The sequence below is a fragment of the Bos taurus genome, chromosome 10 (genome assembly GCF_002263795.3).
Source record: "Bos taurus isolate L1 Dominette 01449 registration number 42190680 breed Hereford chromosome 10, ARS-UCD2.0, whole genome shotgun sequence".
Classification (NCBI taxonomy): Eukaryota; Metazoa; Chordata; class Mammalia; order Artiodactyla; family Bovidae; genus Bos; species Bos taurus.
The window spans coordinates 77,167,471-77,190,266 of NC_037337.1; the positions used below are offsets into that span (position 1 = coordinate 77,167,471).

At 43.6% G+C, this 22,796-nt stretch overlaps 1 protein-coding gene across 1 annotated transcript in view; it reads left to right on the forward strand.

The window, feature by feature from the left end:
• The window catches only part of FNTB (farnesyltransferase, CAAX box, beta), an 80,470-nt gene extending 58,011 nt beyond the window's left edge, over positions 1-22,459 (forward strand). The window contains exons 8-12 of the mRNA NM_175805.3: positions 7,376-7,505; positions 10,090-10,222; positions 15,426-15,537; positions 16,769-16,883; positions 20,987-22,459. Of these exons, the coding sequence (NP_786999.1) occupies positions 7,376-7,505; positions 10,090-10,222; positions 15,426-15,537; positions 16,769-16,883; positions 20,987-21,118 (622 nt within the window). The 3' untranslated portion in view covers positions 21,119-22,459. The remainder of the gene's footprint in view (positions 1-7,375; positions 7,506-10,089; positions 10,223-15,425; positions 15,538-16,768; positions 16,884-20,986) is intronic.
• Positions 22,460-22,796: the final 337 nt, after the last annotated feature.

Here is a 22,796-nt window from a genome sequence, read left to right on the forward strand (position 1 = left end):
AAAACTCTGGGTAAACAGTATTAGTCAGAGTCTAAATGGATTTTAACCAGTTTGAAGAGAATTTGGAAATGTCTCAAAAACGTCCTTGCTGATGACCCCAAAATTCCACTCCTCCAGAAACTCACACACATGCATGAGAGAGACTGACATAGGACTCATTTGTAATAGTAAATAAAGCTAGAAACGGATTAAATGTTCATAAACACGAGATGGATAAATGAGTTGTGATGTAGTCACATTGGAATATAATATAGCAATGAAAATGAATGAACTAAAGCTACATATATCAATATGGGTGAATCTCAGAACAGTATTGTGTTTAATAGTGTTAAACTAGTGTAAAAAAAAAAGAATGTTAAAGAAAACATGCAGGTTAACACATTGACTGGAAATTTGAAAACATGCAAAACAGTTCTGTATTGTTTATGGGAAGAATCACATGTAGTGATATAAAAACATGCTGGAAAGAATAAGCACCAGGTTTAGGATGGTAGTTACTTCTGGGAAGAAAGCAAACAAAATTACAGAAAGCCTGCACTTCTACTTGGGCTTCCTAGATGGCGCTAGGGGTAAGGAACCCACCTGCCAGGAGACTCCGGTTCAATCCCTGGGTCGGGAAGATCCCCTAGAGGAGGGCACAGCAACCCACTCCAGTGTTCTGGCCTGGAAAAGCCCATGGACAGAGGAGCCTGGTGGGCTACAGTTTGTAGGGTCGCAAAGAGTTGAACACGACTGAAGTGACTTAGCATGCACACAGGCACACTTGTACTCAGGAGACTTCAGTTGTATCTGTAACTGTTTATTTGTTTAAAATTTTAAAGAAACCTGAAATGCATATGGCTAAATCAAAGGTTGGTGTTAGATACACATATGTTCTATATATTACTTGCTATACTTTCCTGGATCCTTCCAATTATTTCATAATTAAAAAAAAAAAAAGGTATAGTAGGCTTATCTGTACTATTGAGGAATTATATCCAAGCTGTATTGTTTTATTTTTTATATCTTAGTTTTTATGAAAGTAGTACTTACTGCTATGAAAATACAATTTTCAGCTAAACGAAATGATATACTATGATCATATTTACTTTTTTTGTATGACTTATTTTCCCTCTGGAATTAATCATTACCTCCTAATTCCCACATTTTCTGCCAGAGCTATAAAGTTACTCTCAATATGGTCAAACAGTTCAGGTGATGTATCAGTTCTCTTTTGTGTGTGTGTTTGTGTACATGTGTGTGCCCTTGTGTTTTGAGTCGTCTACCCCTGGGCCTCTGCCCTCCTGCTTCAGTCTGGAAATATTGATCTCAGCTTGCTGCACAGCAGGCATCCAGAAGCTTCCTTTCACTTCTCTGCTTTGTTAAAGCCCCAGTCCTCCTTTCTCCTGGTTTACTTTCTCATTTGAATGAATCACTTATTTCAACAGATCCCAAAGAAGAGAACTTGGGAGATAGATTTTTAAGATTTTGCAATAATTTTTATTCTAGTCTCACACTTGATGGCTAGTTTATTTGGTTAGAGACTTCTAAATTGAAAACTATAGATTGTATTCCTTCAGATTTTTTAAGCCTTGCTCCATTATCTTATGGAGTCCAGCGTCATTGTTAAAAAGGCTGGTCATAATGATGGCCAACCTTTACTGAGGACTTGGTATGTAATACTTAATAGTAAGGGAGCTCTCGTTTAAACATTGAGAATATAACCTTTTGAGCTAGACGGCCTGGGTTTGGTTCTTTTTTACACCTTCTGTTTCTCAGTTGAGATTTCCCATTTTTTCATTCATTACACGTATATTTTTCTTCATAAAGATAAATATAAAATTATAATATCTGTTTTAAAATTCTTGCCTGGAAATTTCAACATCTGGCTCTCTTGGGGTTGACATGCCACCTTTTCCTGAGTGCCTGTGTCACGTGGTGTTTGGCTTGTACCCTGGACATTATGGCTTCCAGGTGGCACGAGTGTTAAAGAACCCAGTTGCCAATGCAGGAGACATAGGACACATGGGTTCAATCCCTGGGTCAGGAAGACGCCCTGGAGGAGGAAATGGCAACCCACTCCAGTAATCTGGCTTGGAGTATCTCGTGGATAGAGGAGCCTGGTGGGCTGTGTTCCATAGGGTTGCAAAGAGTTAGACGTGACTGAAATGACTTAGCTCACATCACTGGATGTTGTGATGTTATATTGTAGAAATCGGAGTCATTAGATCGCTTTAAAGAGTGCTGATCTTTTTCTTCAGTCATCTTGGTGAGCTGATTGCAGTGGGCAGGACCCAGCTCTTGGCTCAGTTCTTGGTTAGAAACTGCTTTCAGCTGGTCCAGTGCAGACATGATCCAGGATCAGGTAGAAACTTGAGCGAAGTTTAAACATGGAATTTGGTATTTTCCTTCTCTGACTCTCCTCTTTCTGGGATTCCTCATCAATTTCTGTCATTCTGGTTCTTCTTGCCAGAAATATGGGGCTTTCAGTTTCAGCTGCCTTCCACTGACCTGCTTGCCACTGTTGGGCAACTGTAGCCATCCTCAGGGCAAATCAGAACAAAAGAAAAGGGAGGAATGGGGGAGAGGAGGGACTGACTGTTCCAACTTTCAAATCCTCACCTTTTTTGTTTGCTGAGACTTCAGGAAGTAGTTTTAGTGTGTTTTGTCCGGAGCATGTAGTTATTAATATTTGCAGGATTCTGACTGCCTGGGTTTGAAGCCCAGGTTTGTCATTTATTAGCTTAGTGGCCTGGTTAAGTTGTTTAACTTCTCCATGTAATAGTCTTCATAAGTGTCAAATGATAGGATATTGAATTTGATATTAAGCTGAAATACAAAGGTATTTAAGTGGTAAAACTTGTTATGATATCCTCTGTGCGTTACTGGCTCCCAGTCCACTGTATTCCCAATCCATTGTCTGTTTCTGTCTTATTTCTCTTATTCTTGCTGTTTGGAAAATTCATGATGTTGAGCCATAATAGAATTTTTTGTTGTTGTTCATGGTGCTGGGTACTCAGCAGGTATCTTCAGTCTAGAATTGCGTGTACTTTACTTCCGTACTTACTAAGAGGTTCCCTTACCTTTTATCTTCTAATCCTTCTATTGAGTTTTTATTTCTGTAATTCTATGTAAAATTTTTCAAAGCTTATTTTTCATCTCCATTTATATAAAAAACGGATACTTCTTTTTTATGTACTCTCTTGTTCTTGTTTGAGGGATATTTTGTCCTTGCAGTGTTTAGAAAGTTTACTTCTGCTCCTTATGTTATTTCTTCCAATTTATTTTTATTTGTTTTATTTCTATGTCATGTTTACATAAAACTCTCTTTCACGTAAGAGCCTTTGCTTAAATGTTTGATGTTCATATTTAAGAGTCAGGTGCTAGAAAGCTGATGGAGAGCTATGTTTGCCAGAGTGGCCTGGAATCCAGCCATTCATGGGGAATTCTCATATATCAGTATCCATAGGATTTTTCTGTGGAGAACCTTCCAGATTCCTGGTTATGGTATGAAGCTGGCAGCCAACTTTGTGAACTCTAATAGGGGAAAGGGGCTTATCTGGTGGCTGAGCAGTAAAGAATCCACCTTCCAATGCAGGAGATGCAGGTTTGATCCCTGGGTCAAGAAGATCCTCTGGAGAAGGAAATGGCAACCCACTCCAGTATTCTTGCCTGGAAAATCCCATGGATGGAGGAGCCTGGCAGGCTACAGTTCATGGGGTTGCAAAGAGTCAGACACGACATAGTGACTAAACAACAGCAACAGCAGAGAAAGGGGTTGGGAGTGCTTTTGCTCAGGTCATAGACTTCCACTGAATCCTCCTGCTCAGTACAATACCTCCGCCTGCTCTCAGCTGTGCTGGAAATCCTGGAATTCACACTTCTTGATTAAGCCCCTGCAACCTCCCATCTGCTGGGTACCTGGAGGTCTAACTGAGTCTCTTTATCAATTTACCACCAGTCAACTCAGTTAAAAACCTTCCCATTTTAGGGGTAGCTTACATCGCTCAACTTGTCATTGGAGAACATCACCTTGCTTTCTGTTGCTTCAGCCCTCCTTTCCTCCCAGGGCTGGTGTAGGTTTCTCGGCTCTATTAAGTCAGTTACTTCTTATCTTCATCCTTTTCCAGCTTTCACGATTTTGTTATTTCCTGTCTGTATTCATATCCTCTCCTATTCTCCTTATCCTTATGGATTTATCCTTTTTAAAAATTCCTTTACTTTCATTTTACTGTGCTCTTTTCAATCCATTATATTTAGCTAGAAGAAACTCCCAAAGAATTTTGCTAAATTGCTCTCACCCATGTGAAAACAAAGGGATGGAAAGTGGAAATGTGTAAATAAATGCATATTGTGTGTGTGTGTGTGTGTGTGTGTGTGTGTTTTAAAGCTGAGTTAAGAAAAGTTAAGAAAAAAAAATTAAGAGGTCCCTTGCATATTCTTCACTCATCAGACCTTTCAAACTTGAGCTGTTCATATGCTCCAAGAAGCCAGATGCATTGGAAAGAAAATTTGGATTGTGTGTCTGGTTGGCCATGGGGTTGAGAGATGGAGGATGCTGAAGAAGCTATTCAGGGGGCAGCAGCCAGTTTTTGACTCTGCAGTGAACTCTCTGAGCCTCAGTTTAGTTCAATTCAGTTGCTCACTCATGTCCGACCCTTTGCGACCCCATGAACTGCAGCACACCAGGCTTCCCTGTCCATCACCAGCTCCCGGAATTTACTCAAACTTATGTTCATTGAGTCGGTGATGCCATCCAACCATCTCATCGTCTGTCGTCCCCTTCTCCTCCTGCCTTTCATCTCTCCAAGCATCAGGGTCTTTTCAAATGATTCAGCTTTTCGCATCAGATGACCATAGTATTGGAGTTTTAGCTTCAATATCAGTCCTTCCAACGAATGTTTAGAACTGATTTCCTTTAGGATGGACTGGTTGGATCTCCTTGCAGTCCAAAGGACTTTCAAGAGCCTTCTTCAACACCACAGTTCAAGAGCATCAATTCTTCAGCATTCAGCTTTCTTTATAGTCCAACTCTCACATCTATACATGACTACTGGAAAAACCATAGCTTTGACTAGATGGACCTTTGGCTAAGTAATGTCTCTGCTTTTTTAATATGCTGTCTAGGTTGATCATCGGAGAAGGCAGTGGCACCCCACTCCAGTACTCTTGCTTGGAAAATCCCATGGACGGAAGAGCCTGGTAGGCTGCAGTCCATGGAGTCGCTAAGAGTCGGACACGACTGAGCGACTTCACTTTCACTTTTCCCTTTCATGCATTGGAGAAGGAAATGGCAGCCCACTCCAGTGTTCTTGCCTGGAGAATCCCAGGGACGGGGGAGCCTGTTGGGCTGCCGTCTATGGGATTGCACAGAGTCGGACACGACTGAAGCGACTTAGCAGCTAGGTTGATCATAACTTTTCTTCCAAGGAGTAAGCGTCTTTTAATTTCATGGCTGCAGTCACCATCTGCAGTGATTTTGGAGCCCCCCAAAATAAGTCTGTCACTGTTTCCACTGTTTCCCCATCTATTTGCCATGAAGTGATGGGACCAGATGCCATGATCTTAGTTTTCTGAATGTTAAGTGTTAAGCCAACTTTTTCACTCTCCTCTTTCACTTTCATCAGGAAGCTCTTTAGTTCTTTGCTTTCTGCCATAAGGGTGGTGTCATCTGCATATCTGAGGTTATCAGGCCTCTCTGAAAAAGGCCTCTGAATTCCCAAGGCCTCTCCTTTAATGAGAGGTGCCTGAAAGACAAGAAGTACTACAGATTCCCTTTTCTTCCACCCGGAAGTTGGATTAAGTGCTCATTGACCTGTACACCTGTGAGGATTTGTGAGGCAGATACACCTGCAGGGAATGTGACTCTATATACATATCTGTAGACCATTGGAAGTAAAGTTCTATGTTATATGAAAATATACAGAAAGGAAAATTTCTTTATATCACAGATAAAACAGGTTTATTAAGACATGCAAAAAGAAAATCTAAAGTCACCAACCACTCATGTTTCTTATCTTTCCAGAATTCCAGAAAAATCATGCAGTACATTATCATTTTATGACTTTTTCATGTAACGTATTTGGAACATTTTAAAGTATACTTCTGTAATATCATTTTAAATGACTATATAGTATTCTGTTATATGGATACATCATAATTTATATAACCAGTCCCTTACTATTGAGTTTCTAACATTTCACTATTATAAATAGGGATACAATAAACATTCTTATAATCTGATCTTTGAACACATTTATACTTACTTTGTAGAATTAATTCCTAGAAAGGGAAAGTGAAAGTCACTCAGTCATGTCTGACTCTTTGCTCCCCCATGGACTATACAGTCCATGGAATTCTCTAGGCCAGGATACTGGAGTGGGTAGCCTTTCCCTTCTCCAGGGCATCCTCCCAACCCAAGGATCAAACCTGGGTCTCCTGCATTGCAGGTGAGTTCTTTACCAACTGAGCTATCAGGGAATCCCTTTAATTCCTAGAAATGACCCTAATATTGCTGGGCCAAAGAGTATTAAGTTTTTATGGCTAGAAAATACAGTCATATTTTCTATATTATCTTACATTATCTAATTATCTTATAATCCCAATAATAATTATTATAGTAATAATTTGAAAATATAGGAATTTGTAATTTGGAGAAATAAATTTACTTTGGATAGCTATAAAGGTATATATGTTCATTCTGGAAGCTTTTTGAAAACACAGAAAAATAAAGAGGAAAGGTATCAGCAGTAGATTTGTATTAAAAGATAACCATCATTAGCAATTATTTTTCAATTTTATTTTAACCTGATGGTTATCACAGCAAACATGATTTTATAACTCTTTCCAAAAAGTAATGATTTGAAGTTCTATGTTTGTTCATTAGTAGACTATGTTTCCTTTATTTTTTTGAGGAAAGCGTGAAAGTCACTCAGTTGTGTCCAACTCTTTGCAACCCCATGGATTATATAGTCCATGGAATTCTCCAGGCCGGAATACTGAAGTGGGTAGCCGTTCCCTTCTCCAGGGGATCTTCCCAACCCAGGGATCAAACCCAGGTTTCCCACATTGCAGGCGGAGGAAAAGACATTTCTAAAAGTTAATTAGCTGGCATGTTTCCATTCATAGTTTCAATTTTTAAAATAGAATTAGAAGAGTTGATTTATAAGTTGTGTTTCAGGTGTACAGCAAATTAATTCCATTATATATATATATAAATATAAATATTCTGGTTTATATATATATATTCTTTTTTATATTCTTTTCCATTATAGTTTATCACAAGATACTGAATATAGTTGCAGCAGTGTACGCCCTAAGCTGAGCCACTTCACTCTTTGCCATCCAGGGTGCTCACTGGTTGACACTCAGTCGGGTTTTCTCGACCTCCCCCCAGGTGTCAGAATTGGGAAGGTGGGATTGGCGGGGTACCAGGAATGGAAGCCCATGGCGGCTACACGTTCTGTGGCCTGGCTGCGCTGGTCATCCTCAAGAAGGAGCGCTCCTTGAACTTGAAGAGCTTACTAGTAAGTACTTGGTAATCTGTCTTCCTCTCAGGCCCCAGGGCCCTGGGATGTGACCGCTCAGACGTGCTGGTTTCAGGGACGTTTGTCTGTGTGAAGAGCTAGCAGTTCCTACCTTGAGCTCTGGGCTGACAGTCGTGTAACAAAGCTTCAGATGCAGTTGTTGGATCGCCCAGCACTGTTAGGAGAGAGTGCAGGGGGTGAACATCTGCTCTCGGTCTCGGCTCCCTTCCTCCTGCCTTTCCTTCTTCCTGCTCTGAACCTTCTACATCGTGTGTTAGGGCAACCCCAGCGCCTTCTTGAGTCCCTCAGACATCTGGGGAGGGCCACAGTACCTGCCTCCTACTTCTAGGAGAGTATAGCTTCAGTCTTTTAAAACTAGAGGTTTTCACATGTCTTAGAAAGATTCTCCTGGGAGAAGAAGTTATGAGAAGAGCTCTTATTACCCTCCGCACTATGTGAGTGTTTCGTAGCTACCTTTACACAAGCTGGTCACCGCTGGGAATACACGGAGCGGGTGGCCCAGGCACTTATGTCTCAACTCCAAGCTCCTGCCCATTATTCAGAGTGAACTCATTATCCAGAGTGCAGTCAGCTTCAGGGACTTGTTAAATTGTAGCTAAATTATCATTGGAGGCCTGGTATACACACACACACAGCCACCAAGAAACTGTCTTTGGTGAAGCTTTTACTCCCTGATCATGACCTCAAAGCAAATCAGCTGCAACTGACATTCATCTCCTCTCCCTAAGTTCAGATGTCAGGTTGCCATTGTAGGAACTGTTGTGAGACCCATCATGGGGTCCCAAGAGAGTTTATATTTTTCCCTGTACAGATACGACCAGTGGCATTTTGTCTTGGCCTTTAGGAAGCCTCCTGTAGCGTACTCTTCTTGAAGGTTCTCAAAGCCTGAAGGGTTTATGCCCAAATGGCCAACTTTATGCATAGACTTAGAGTTTATCAGACATTTAAAACCCTGATCACTAACAAAGTGTGAAACATGAAAGCCCCACCTCCCAGGCAGAAATAAGAAATAAGCAGATGTCTCAGTTCCAGTAACCGTGTTCTGGATTTGAACCCTTTCTCTGCCACTTCATAGCCATGTGACCTTGGGAAAATTGTCTAATCTGTTTTAACTTCAACTCTTTTTCTCCATAAAGTAGAGGTAATAGTTCTTTGAAGGTCAGAGAAGATAATATACATGAAACAGCCTGGAATGTAGTAGGTGCATCCTTCTTACCCAAGCTACTCCCTCCCTTCTGTTTGCTCTGGGAGAACTAGGACCCGTATCTGAAGGATTTTATGAATTCATATAGCCACGGGAAACAGAATAAATCCATGGGCTTAGGCACTGAAAAAAATTATTTAGTCTGGCTTATAAACACGTAATCTGTGGGGTAAGCGAAAATGAAGACTGGACTCCCTACTGTAGTGCCTGTTAGCTTGAGCAGTGCTTCGCCTGCTTTCATTAGATGGCATCAGTCCTAGAGCACTGGCTCATGGAAGACTGGGGATATATTAGTGTGTATACCTGCAGTGCAGTGTGTTTTGTGTCGTTCTAAGAGTTTTAGGGTGGTGTTGCCTTGAACAGGGATATAATCTAAACTCTACAATTGTTCATTAAAGGAGGGCTGGACTGGTTCTTCCAAAGGGGGTCCTCAGTGACTCGTTTCAGGAACTCAGTGTAGTAAAATGTAGGTCCAGGTAAACGCCCTCTTCTGTACCTTTGGTGAAGAAGCTCCTTGAGATCCTGGCTGGTGGCTGGAACTGTCTTGAGGGGCTGGGAGGGACATGGAAGTATTATCTGCTCAGCCAGTTGGTCTGCTCATTCCTCGAGGCCAAGCCCTTGACTATCTTGATGTTCGAAGTAGAGTGTGTTTAGAAAACTTGGAGATAAGGGAGGAATGTATCACGTGTGACCACTGAGTGACACCAAGAGCCATTTTACAGGTTCACGGTAAAGGCTTTTGTCAGCCAGCCAGTTTGCCCTGGAGCAGCAGAGTGGCTAGAGCCCACAGAGCCATCCTCATTCACCAGGGCTAGTGGCTTCTGCCCCTGGTTCTGCAAGGGCCGAGGGCTGTGCTAAGAAACCTGGGGTGAATTTCCTTGCGAAAAATGGTGTGAAATCATCTGACGATTTGTGGCACAAAATTCCATTTATTTGCTTTTAATAAACTTCCCTGAGAAAGTAAAGTGAATAGAAACGAGCCACCGGTGGTCTGGCCTGAAACTTCCCAGTTACACCTTGTTTATTAAGAGGCATTATTGCAGGTCTCCTTCCAGGCCAGGTTGGCCCCTTTGTTCTTTCAGCACCAGAACCCTCTTGGAACCCAGGACAGGCGGATAGTTGTCTGTTAGGCCCCAAGCAGGAATTCATGTTGGTTGCCTCCAGAGGGTTAACTAGCTGTGGCAGTGTAGAGCCCTCTGTGATGTTGAGGGCGAGGAAGTCTGAGGTCAAAGCAAGGGAACGGGAGTTGAGAAGCCAAAACCTGGCAGCGCTCCCTCCCAGACCTGCCTCTGGAGAGCTGGCTGGATCACATGTCTCTTTTAACCTCTGGCGCCTCTCTCTTCTCTGTCTCACGCTCAGCAATGGGTGACAAGCCGGCAGATGAGGTTTGAAGGTGGATTTCAGGGCCGCTGCAACAAGCTGGTAGACGGCTGCTACTCCTTCTGGCAGGCGGGTCTCCTGCCCCTGCTTCACCGCGCGCTGCACGCCCAAGGTGAGCCCGGGGTGCTGGCGGGGCTGGCGGCTCCCCTCGGCTGCTGACCGAGTCGGAGGCCAGGGCGCTTGGTTAGAGGGGTTGAAACAGGCTCTGTCCATCCTGGATTTTGAGTACCCAGTGTGGACCCTCCCGCCCTAGGCACACATGTGCCAGCTAGGATTTCATCCTTGGGTTCAGAGGCCACTGCTGCTTCACACCCGCTGTGGCAGGTTGGGGAGGTGGGCGCCTGGCCGCGTGGTGACTGCCTCCTCAGCTGAGTGTGAAGCCACAGGTTCCAGTGCAGAGCTTTGTGTGAGTCATGCCAGACTGAAAACCCACACTGTGCCCATGGTCACAACAGTGCCAAAAAGGCAGAAACAACCCCTGGAGCAAAGAGCCTCCATGCCAGGCTGGCTGCGTGGTGGCCGCCATTACAAGTGTCATAGTTTAAATTCACTGAAGAATCCTGGACACAGGTTAGTACTGCCTCCCCACCCCCAACCCCCCACTACTGGAGTAGAGAGACCTGGGTTCATCATCTCGGTGGGACCTCAGATGGGAATGCAAATCCAAGCAGGGAAATAGAGAGCAAATTTCTGGGAGCCTTGCCTTGTTACCTCTCAAAATCTCAGGCCGCCTCCTGAATCATCTTTCTCATTTACTTCACGTGAGGACAGGAAGGAAACCGGTGGGAGAGGGGAGGTCATGGCGGCCCTGCTGCGTGCTGACAAGTCTCGGAGTATGAGCCCTTGGCCCAGAAGAAAGCTTAGTAGTTGGGTTATTCTTTGCTCAAATGTAGAGATACAATTCTTTTCTACTTCCCCCCATCCTCCCGCCCACCCGCTTGCCGGACACACAACTTTCTCTTGTTTGGCTGTTTTTTCCTGAGTCCCTTGCATTAGTTCCTTATTTGAAGTAAACAGAGGCTCTCTCCTGTGTCCCCGTCACCCCACCTTCCCTGTCACAGCCTATCCTAAGATTCCTCTGCCTAGAGCCCCGGTTTCAAGGTGCTGAGCTGAGGCCTCCCGCTGACTCTGGAGCCTGCATGGTCTCTGCTTTGGACACTAGAGTAGGAAATCAGAAATTCCCTGAGAGTCCAATGTTTCAAAACGAGAAATAACTTAGGGTTTTAGTGATCTCTGTTTTTGGAACTGGTGAGGTCAAACCTCTGGTAACACCCTCCGCCTTTCACAAGCCTGTCCCTGGAGGGGATAAGATGCAGTCATTCTGTAGCTGCCGGGAGAATCTGGTGAGAGGGTAAGAGGAGCCCTACCTGCCCAAGTCTTCACGGGGTCCCTGCTTTCCATTTTGCTTTTTATAGCACAAGTTTTGGAGGCCTGGTCATATTCCCACATTTGCCTGTGGAAGAAAGTCAGTTGTCTGTGAATTTTGGTACTTCCAGCTTTTTTCACTCCCTGGGAGGAGGCCCATATTAGGCCTGCAGCTCAGTTCTCAGCAAATAGTGGGCTTGGACCAGGCAGGGATCTGGGAGGAAGTTTGGAGTGGTGGACAAAGTACTGATGTTGAGAGTCAGAAGGAGATGCGATGTAGAAAGATACTCACAATATACTGTAGTCAAAGTTAGGTTTCAAAGCAGTATGTATGCAATTCACCAGGGAAGTTCCAGGAAACATACTTTTAAAGTTTTATATCCCACTGTTCAGTTCAATTCAGTCGCTCAGTCGTGTCCGACTCTTTGCGACCCCATGGACTGCAGCACGCCAGGCCTCCCTGTCCATCACCAACTCCCGGAGTTTACTCAAGCTCATGTCCATTGACTCGGTGATGCCATCCAACCATCTTATCCTCTGTCGTCCCCTTCTCCTCCCGCCTTCAATCTTTCCCAGCATCAGGGTCTTTACAAATGAGTCAGTTTTTCACATCAGGTGGCCAAAGTATTGGAGTTTCAGCTTCAACATCAGTCCTTCCAATGAATATTCAGGACTGATCTCCTTTAGGATGGACTAGTTGGATCTCCTTGCTGTCCAAGGGACTCTCAAGAGTCTTCTCCAATACCACAGTTCTTTTACCATGTATATTACTTTTATTTTAGTAAGTGAACAAATATGTTTTTTGAAGGTGATGATGCTGACACTGATAATTAAAACGATGACGTGGCACGTGAACCCAGGCCATCCCTGACTTGGCGAGTGGTCGTCAGGCCGTCAGTAGTCCATGAGGTGGCTGCCTTAGGCATAGAAGACAGTATTTGAGTAGAAGAATGAATTATTATTAACATATTTAAAACGTCCAGTGCTAAGTCACTTTTTTTTTGTGGAGCAGTAAGACCGCAGCAGGCCTGTGAGTTTCTGTTTGGATTGATAGTTACTAGTTGCTGGCTTGGGACGTACTCCATAGCTGTCCACCTGCAAGACTGAGCTCCATGTGGCTGTACCTATCAGTTACTGTTGGAAAAACTTCTGATTTCTCAGATAAAAGGAACCTTTGAAATGCCAAATGACATTATAATGGGGATCTGTATTTTAAGGGAGAGGGATAAAGGATTTAAAAGGCACAGTTATTACTCTGTAATCATATCACCTTTTAATCCCTCTGTGATTATGTGTGTTGATGTGCGAATTCAGGATCTCAGGAAGTTCTTGTTGAGTTTATGAACTTTGAGGAATGTAGGAGGTAACCGCAACACTATAATCTATTTAATAATAAACGTAGCATTTTCTTCTCAGATTCCAATTTTAGCGATAGGTTATCATTTACCTTAAGGTAACAGTCTTTTATTTATTATAGGATATGAAATAAAGGTATATTTTATACTGATGTTTCATACAGTTAATCCTAAAGTTTGATAAATACGCTTTTTAAAATAACAACTTTCTTGAGATATAATTTACATGCTGAACAATCTAATGATTTGAAGTGTACAATTTAGTGTTTTTAGTGTTTTCAGAGTTGTGCAACCACCCCTGCGATCAGTTTTAGAATTTTCATGCCCCCCCCGGCCCCTGCCACCGCAATCCCTGCAACCATTGAATGTGCTTCTTAAAAGAAGAAATCACAAAGGAAAAATCAACAGTGTCATCATGGCATATGATAAACTATATTTATGTAATTTTAAAAACCCATTTAGCCGAAAAGTAGAGCAAAAAGGGAGAAATAAGTATATCATATGATACAGATACAGGGTAAATACAGTAAGAAGTTAGGTTAATAAAACTGACTCTTGTATCTCAGAAGACAAAGGATACTTTCAAAAGGAAATACAACTAGTAAGCAAGTTATGAAAAAACTTCACCCTAATTAGTAATTAAAAGTGAGATAAATAATTAGGTACCCTTTCTTTTTAACATTTTAAGTGCTGAAAACTTGTTTCCATATATGATGTTTTATCTTATTTTTATTTTATATTGAAGCATAGTTGATTCACTGTGTTAGTTTCAGGTATATGGCAAAGTGATTCAGTTACACATGCATCACCGAGAACTTTTTAAAAGTAACCAGTGCTGGAGGTGGTACAGGAAAAATCTTAAATTTTACTGGCAGCTATAGAAAGTCTTAAAGCAGTTTATCAGTATCTATGAAAAGCCTTAAAAATGTTTATTCTTTTTTAACTGAATCATTCCACTGCTTTGACTCTATTTCAAGAAAATAATCCTAAACATAGAGAAGATTCACAGAGGTGTTTACTGCGGCATTTTTTATGATTGCAAGGAACTGGAAACAGCCTTGGCAACAAGTACGCTAGAGAGAAGTCCCATCATATCTGTGTGTATCTCCTACAGTGCTGTGCTCACAAATGGAGAAAGAACAAAGAGGAAAGTAATTACAGTACTGTGAGCACTTCAGGAAGCATGTGTCCTGGGCTGGGCACAAGAAGGGGGCCCTGACTGTGCTTCTCTTCCCTAGGCTCAGTTCCCGTGTGCCTCTTCCAGTGTGAGCTTCTCAGGGGCCGGGCGGGACTTGAGTGTTGAAGATGAGTGTTTTTTGTACGTGGCCCCCAAACATCAGCCGACCATGCACATCATCCAGGGCTCAACCTGGGAGATAGCAGTCACTTTCTGACTGCCCCCATCTCTCCTCCCATCTCTCATTTAAGAAATCTGAACATGATTATTTTCTGTAGTCGTCTATGTAGATGAATATTCCAAAATTAACTCATTTGGAAAGTTCTTTTTATGTACCACATTTGCTATAAACTTTGATGAATTTTTACCATAGAAGATTCTCTATGCATATATGTCAGAGTTTGGGTCCAGTGCCTATGTTGATGCCATTACATGTGTCCACTTACGAAATACTCTGTGGCTTTTCAGAATGATGGTTATGAAGATTATGTAGCAGAACAGAAAAGTGTATGCCTCTAGAGTTAAATGAAAGACATAAGATACAGAAATATCATACCTGTATAGAAAAATGCATAAAACAAAAAAAGACAGAAAGAAAAATTAGCTTTCAGTTGCCATTTACAGGGTGTTCACTACCTTTGTAGACCTGGTGTATCAAAGTATAAAGTTGACTGAAGACTTAATGCACAGCCTATATGTGTATTTTTAAAAACAATTCTCATATAAATGTTTCCATGCACACCTGCTGGGTGGTAATTTGTCCCTCCTCCTCCCCTGATAACCGTGTCCACAGATTCTCTGACTGCTGGTTGAACTTCAGAGTGAAGAAGCTCGGTTGCTGGCCAGTACTTTAGTATCATCACCAGAATCCCAATTTCTGCTTAGACTACCATATGATGCAGGAGGGCAGTTATTAGAATTCTTCTTAGAGAAACTTTTTGAGCCAAGAGACTAGCTGGAGAATTCCCTTTAGAGATGGATTAAAGCAACAGCCAGTATTACCCCTGTTGGAGTTCTCTCGGCTAATCAAGAGTCTGGTTGACAAGAGAGACGTGCTACAGAAAAAGTCTTAAGAAGCCCAAGGGGAGGCATTATGAACCCAGTCAGGCGCAGCAGCAGAGGTCAGTGTGGAAAGCTGAGCTAAAAAGCTCGTCTGTGCCTGCAAGGGATGTGGTTTAGAACTGCCATCCAAGGTAAGGAGAAGTAAAGCCAAGTGCTGCTCTGACCTGCTGCTCTCTGACCCATTTTAAGGTTCCGGAGAAGGGACGTGTCCCAAGAATGTGATTTTCAAGATTAGTCCAAGCAGAATGGGGGGAAACCTTGACTGTTCCTATTGGATCATGAAATACAAAGTAGGCATTGATCCTCCACGGACGTCTCCCAGGCCCAGGCGCACACTGACCCTTTGTCCTCTGCAGGTGACCCTGCCCTCAGCATGAGTCGCTGGATGTTTCACCAGCAGGCCCTGCAGGAGTACATCCTGATGTGCTGCCAGTGCCCCACCGGGGGGCTTCTGGACAAACCTGGCAAGTGAGTGCCTTGTCTCTGGGGAGGGCGGGGCGAGGGGGCTGAGCACGCAGGCCTGCTCAGACCCGGACAGGGCAGCCCTGTCCGTGCAGCTGCTTAGTGCCCACGTGGCATGGGAGCAGCCGGGCATGGAGCAGCCCTGTCCACCATGCGTCCATCCTGCGCTTCCAGCTCCCTCCTTTTCCTGGCTTACCTGCACCCCCTTACCAGTTAGGTAAACAGATTGCTGCATGGGTAACATTTCTTTCCTTTTTTATTTAACCAACTTGACCTAAATAGAACAGGATACAGGGTTTTAAAACTCCTGGGTGTCATGCTGTTGTTGTTTAGTCACTAAGTCGAGTCTGACTCTCTGCGACCCCATGAACTGCAACACGCCAGGTTTCCCTGTCCTTCACCACCTCCTGGAGTTTGCTCAGATTTATGTCCATAGAGTCAGTAATGCCGTCCAGCCATCTCATCCTCTGTCATCCCCTTCTCCTCCTGCCCTCAATCTTTCTCAGCATCAGGGTCTTTTCCAGTAAGTTGGCTCTTCATATCAGATGGCCAAAGTACTGGAGCTTCAGCTTCAACATCAGTCCTTCCAATGAATAGTCAGGGTTGATTTCCTTTAGGATTGACTAATCTCCTTGCTGTCTGAGGGGCTCTCAAGAATGTCATAAACAGAGATTATAATCACAGCTTTCATAGAGTAGATTGAACACCTTTAGGTGCCATACTGAAAGAAAAAGGGAAGCCAATCAAGTCCTGTTCCCTTTGCTGCTCTCTTTCCTCATCCCCCAACCCGACCCCCTCCCTGCCCCCTGCACACACACACACATCCTGCCTCCTCCTGCATGCATCCAGGGGAAGGCTCAGCTGAAGGCTGGCCCCAGCAATTTACCCATTTGTAAATTTTGACCCATTTGAAGAAAGAATTTGACCCATTTCTAGAAATTTTGGTGTGGGATTTTTTATGGCTTTTTTTTTTTTTTTAATGTACTCTTTGGATTTAGCAACACTACCCTGGAGAGCCCTTCCTAGAAGGAAGTCAAGAGGACAGACAGTTCCTGCGGTCAGGCAGGGTGGAGCTCTGAAAAACGCTGATGGGGGAAGCCAGGCTTCTAGGCGTGTGGAGGGTGGGTTTGGTCACCTGAGTGCTTCCTGGGCCTCATCTATGGCCTTGTCTTCGGAGGCTGTGCCAAGGTGGGTGGGGAGCAGAGGATACCTACTCAGAGCTGCCGCATCCTTGCAGGTCCCGGGACTTCTACCACACCTGCTACTGCCTGAGTGGCCTGTCCATAGCCCAGCACTTCGGCAGCGGAGCCATGTTGCACGATGTGGTCTTGGGTGTACCTGAAAACGCCCTGGTAAGGCGGGATGCGGGGGGGAGCTTACCACCGCTTCTCCACAGGGCCCCCAGGACGGGGCTGGCAGGAGGGCAGAGCAGCCCTGTGGGGCCTACAGAACCGACAACACAAGTGTCCCCCATGGACAGGCTGGTGAGCTCGCCGTCCCCACACCCCCTCCGTCTGCAGCCCATTCCCCATTTGTGAGCACCTGACCGGGCTAACTCGAGGTTCTAAGCAGGAATCCAGCCTGCGACGGAGGGTGTATGCCTGTGTCCCGGAGTCTAGGACCCAGAGCACTTGTCATTAGTCCCCGTCTCCGAGGAAGCTGGCTTGGGAGCAGTGGTTTCTGCATCTGCAGCAGCAGCCCCTCCCTGTGTGGCTGATGTCTTCTCTTGGAGCTCTCAACGTGCAGCCCTGCATCCAGAGAAACCCTCTCAGACCACCGTCTATAAATGAGATGCCCGGAAACACTCGGCCAGAGTATGATTTGTGCCCTTCGTAGCACCAGCACAATTTGTCATGTGTGTTTAACTGGCTTTTGTCTGCTTCCCTCAAAAACCATCAGCCCCCTGTGGGCAGGCTGTTCACAGCGGCATCCAGCCTCAGGCCAGCCTGGCCACAGGCGATGCTTCTGAACCTAGTCAGGAGCCTGAGACATGACTCCCACTAAGACTGTCCATGGCTGTCAGATGATGTGCCCATGCAGACTGTCATGAAATATTCCAGCAGAAGAAACGCTGATGGCCAGTAGGTGGATGAAAAAATGCTCAGCCTCACTAATCAATTGAGAAAACCCAAGTAACAACCCTTCAGCTTTCTCATGTGTTTGCCTGCTACGCAGCCCTCTTCTGTTCCTTCCCCTCCCTCCTTCCTCATTGTAACCCCATCCTCAGTTCATCACTGATCATGCCTGCAGATGTTTTTGTGCTGTCACTGCAGAGGTATGTATCCACAAATCATAGAGTTGTTTGTATGCTTTCCGTTGCTTTATAACGGCTATCAACCACATCACTTTTCTCACTGACCGTTACCCTGAGGTTTAGCTGACTTCATGTATGTTGTTTTAATTTATTAATCTTGACTACTGTATGGGATCCCCTTGTCTAGGTGTACTCCAGTTGAGTTTTCTAGTCTCCAGTTGGTCGGCATCGAGACGGTTTCACTTGTGCTGTGCCATGAGGTGTTGCAGTGAACATTCTTGTTAAGTTTCTCTGGGACACCCGCCTTCATCTTCACTAGATGGCCCTGAACTGTACCCCTGTGCGACTGGGTTGTTTTTCACTCACACAGCACCAAGCTGAGTTGTGCTGTAGTTAGATATTTCCTTTCTGCTAACTTGACTAGCAGCATCTCAGTTTTCTTTTGCATTGCCCTGGTTACTGGTGAGGCTAAGCATCTTTTCAAACATTTTTTGGGCCATTTGTGTTATGTCTTCTGTAAATCGCCAGCCACTTTTTTCCTTTGCTCATTTTCTGATTTGTAATTTCGTTTGCTCTTTTCTTATGCATGTTGCAGTTCTTTGTGTGTTCTTGACGCGAGTTCTTCGTCAATGGAATGTGTATGTGTGTGGCGAATCTCTTCCAGTTTGTGACTTTTCACCTTATTAGTGTTTTTTCTTGAATAGAAGATTTTAACTCTGAAGTAAATAATTTTATTTGCCTTTTTGGTTTTCAAAGGTTTGGGGAGGGTGGGGTTACTTAAGAAATCTTTTCCTACCTGAGGTCATAAATATATTTTCTTCTAAACAATGTAAATTTTGCTTTTCCCATCTAATTTTTTAAATTCTCTTGGAATTGATCTCCATCTGTAGTGAGGGTTGGATATAATTTTATCTTTTTCTTGTTTTGGATACCAGTTGACCAGCACCATTTACTGAAGTTTACAACCTTTCCTACTGATGTGTATCACATGTTTGTTACATACTCAAGTTTCTGTTTATGAGTTGATTCTCTTTCTGGACACTCTGTTCCATGGGTCTGTTTTATTATCTTCACTGTCTTATCAAATCTTAAATGCATGTAAGCAAGTCTCACCCACCCACCTCATTCTTTTTTTTGTTTTCATTATCCTTTGCCTTTTGCATTTTAGGATTTCCTGTGCATTTTAGGATCAGCTTATTAAGTTCCACAAAAGCTAGTGGAATTTGTATTACATTGAATTGCATTGAATGTAATATTAATGGGAGACAACTGACTTTAATATTAAGGCTTCCCTTAATATTTTTCAGGTTTTTTACCTATATTTTAATGGTCTTTTATCATTTCCCACAAAGGACTAGCATATCTCGTTAGATTTATGTCTTAAGAAATTTATAGTTTTTGTGTCTATTGTGACTGGAGTATTTTTTCCACTTTATTTTATAATTGGCTGTTATTAATGTATAGAAATGCTATTGATAATTGTTGTTTAACTTTGCACCCAGCAGCCTTGCTGAATTCTTTTTTTTTTTTATTGTTCCAATCAACTTATGGGATCTTAGTTACCTGACCAGGGGTCAAATCCAGCCCCCTGCAGTGGAAGCCTGGAGTCCTAACCACTGGACCACCAGGGAATTCCCACTGAATTCTAATAGTTGTTAATAGTTTGTCTACAGAATCTCTTAGATTTTTTTATTTAGACCGTAATATCATCTTCAAATAAGGACAGTTTTGCCATTTCCTTCCTGATGCTTAAGAATTTTATTTATCTTGCCATGTAAGATAATTTTATTTATCTTGCTATGTTGGCTAAACGCTCTGTGGAGTGTTGACCAGAAGTGGTAATAAAAAGTGTTCAGATTGTAATGGAAAGGCTTCTATAATTCCACCATTCAGGAAGATGCTGACTGTGAGGTTTTGATAAATATTTCATGTCAAGTTAAGGATATTTCCGCCCCCTTTCCTGGTCTGCTGAGTTGTTTTTTGTTTGAATCATAATCTAGTGTTAAATTTTATTGAATGCTTTTCCCACATCTGGGTTTTCCTCCTTTAATCTGTATTATGTTTTGTTAATACACATTGTGATGTTAACTTTACATTAGAAAGATAAACCCTACTTGGTTATAATAGAGAGTATGTGTGTGTGCTGGTTTATCACACTGCTGATTTGCCCTGGTGGTGTTTTTGGCTCATGTTTTTATTTAGGATTTTTTTTTGCATGTGTGTTCATGAGAAAGATTGATCTCAATTTTTGTTTTATGGTACTGTTCTTTTCCAGTTTGTGTTTCAGGATAATATAGCCTCATAAAATTAGATAGGTATCTTCCTACCCTTCTTTTTCTTTGGAAAGTTTTATGTAAGTTAGAGATTATAAGCTAACACTGGCTTGAGAAAACAGGTAGACCTAGTATTTGGTGGGGTGGAGGAAATGGTTGTAGCAGAATAAACAATTGTTATTTAACTTATTCATATAGGCTTTAAAGGATTTCTTCTTGAGCAATTTTGAAAATCCATATTGTCCTATAAAGCTGCTCAGTTTATCAAAATTTTTATATTTTGGCATGAAACTGGGCATGGTATTTTCTTTGAAGTTTTAAAATCTCTTGCAATTATGTACCCTTCTTCATTGTCCCAGAGTGGAAGAATCCTGAATCCTGGCCCAGGACTGTACCCTGTCTCAAACCAGAGTCTCTGTGGTGCAGTGGGATAAAATAATTTATATATGGCCTGACACATTTACTTCAATGTTAGGGTTGTGTACCTTTTTCTTGATTATAAATATAAATGCATGGTCATTGTTTTAATAATTGAGATATATAAAAAAGTATAAATTAGAAATTTTTAAATAGTCATGTCACTGCTCCTATTTTGGAATATTCCATATACATCACATCTACAAACACTTTAAAAAGTAAGTTTGGGATAGCACACATAATGTTACCCTCATTTAATGTAAGTATTTGCCAATATCATCAAATATTTGAAAGCGTATTTTTTAACGGCTCCATAATCCCTTTGTGTCCCACGTGGTAGAACACGTTTTTACCAGTACCCTGTTGTTGAACCTTAGGGCCTTGTAAGATAAATCTCCATGTGCAGCTCTGATTTTTGTTATATTCTTACAAGCGCATTTAATGGGCAAAGCCTGTGCACATGTCCAAGGGCCATGGGGTGATTGATTGGCATCTGTTCTTCTCTTTGCAGCAGCCCACTCACCCTGTGTACAATATTGGACCAGACAAAGTGATCCAGGCTACCATGCACTTTCTGCAGAAGCCAGTTCCAGGCTTTGAGGAGCATGAGGATGAGGCATCAGCAGAGCCTGCCACTGACTAGGGGACACGGGGCCTGCAGCTCTGCGTTCACCCATCTCCCCAGTCAGACCAAGGTTTATACATGTCGATACATACTGCATTTTGTGCTGCACAAGCCTTGGCCGCTGTGAAGCTTGGTTCTTTGTCCATTTTTGTTAAACAGAACAAAACTGATGGCTCTTGGTTCAGAGAACACAATGGTGTGGTTTTTTAAAAATTCTTTCCACTCCCGTCCTACCAAAACCTACCAGCTGTGTAGCATCTGGACCCGGCTCTGGCCTGGCCAGGGTTGGCTGGGGAGCAGTGCATGCTGGAATAGCAGCCCCGCACCGCCAGCTGGCCAGCGCGACCGTCCATTGAAATGAATGATGTCCGAGTATTACAGCATTCAGAGCTGTTGCTGCGATTCTCACGTGTGCTACCACTGCGTCACCAGGAAGATGGCCTCCTATGGGTGCAAAGAAGTCTGCTCCATGCCTAGGCAGGGGCTTTGAGTCTCACCAAAATGAATTTTCCAGGAAGATAACGTGGTGGGGCTTCACTCAGAGGTGCCCAAGGTCCTCGCCTCCCAGCTTGGTTACTTGCAAGGGGAAGGAGCTAGGGTTGGGGGAGAAGGGATCAGGAGGTGTGAGTCCCTCCCTCTCCAGACTGGGCACTGACCACACATCTCTAAGGCCAGCTGCTGCATGGGCAGGATTTGCCTCGGCCCCAGTTGTGGTAGCTTAGACCTGGGAACCAATTATGAGTGGAAAACGAACTTCTTGTTCAACTCTGAGCCAGAGGAAGCAGCCCCAGAGCCACCCCATCACGTGCTCTGAACAGCCCCTCTGAAGACTGCGAAGCAGTACCTTCAGCCCTTGGCCAGGCTATGTTTCCGTCTTTCTTGCCCCGACTCCCTGCTCACCCTTCTGAAAGACAGTGTTGTCTTCTCTCACCCTGAGTATTAACACTACTAAGTCTTTCACCTTCATTTCTGACTCAGGATTTATTCACATCCTGCCTACTCCAGGCTCAGAGAAAGAAAACCTAGTGCTAGATAAGCTGGATGCTGCCAGGGCAGGGCTGAGCGCTGCCCAGAGTGTTCAGCCTGGCAGGGCCCCTGCTGCCCACACAGAACAACTCTTTCTCGGTTAGTAGGGGTGCTGTTGGCTCACCTATCCACTCCGATGGTCACAGCAAGCTCTATGTCGCTGGTCTGGCCTTCCTGTAAGCAGCCGTGGGCTGTGGGCAGATGGGGACCCAGAGATGCAGTGTAAGACTCATCTCAAAAACTCTGGCCATCTGCTGCCTCTAATTCCCTAGTGCTTTGGCATATTGAGCTATGTATTACCTCCTTGAAATAATAAAAAAATAACCTTTTCTATGATGTCTCTCATTCGTGACTGGTACCAAGAAAACTCCCGAGCGTCCAGCGTTAGGAGCTCTCCAAGTTGCTTGTGGGTCACCTGTCTCCTGTATGTGATTCCAGACCAGGCGAGTCAGTATTTACAAAGAGGAGTGACTTGGCTTCCTCCTGCCCACACCTTCTCCAGTCGAGGACAGGGAGGACCTAACCAAGATGGGGAGAACCCAACCTCCCTGGAGCCCTTGTTTGTCCAGCATTCCACACACAGGTGTCAGTCTGTGTGTCTGTCTCCTTCGCCTGGCTATGAGCAGGGACCTTGCTCCTGAGTCCTCATGCAGGAACTTGGCAGTGGGTG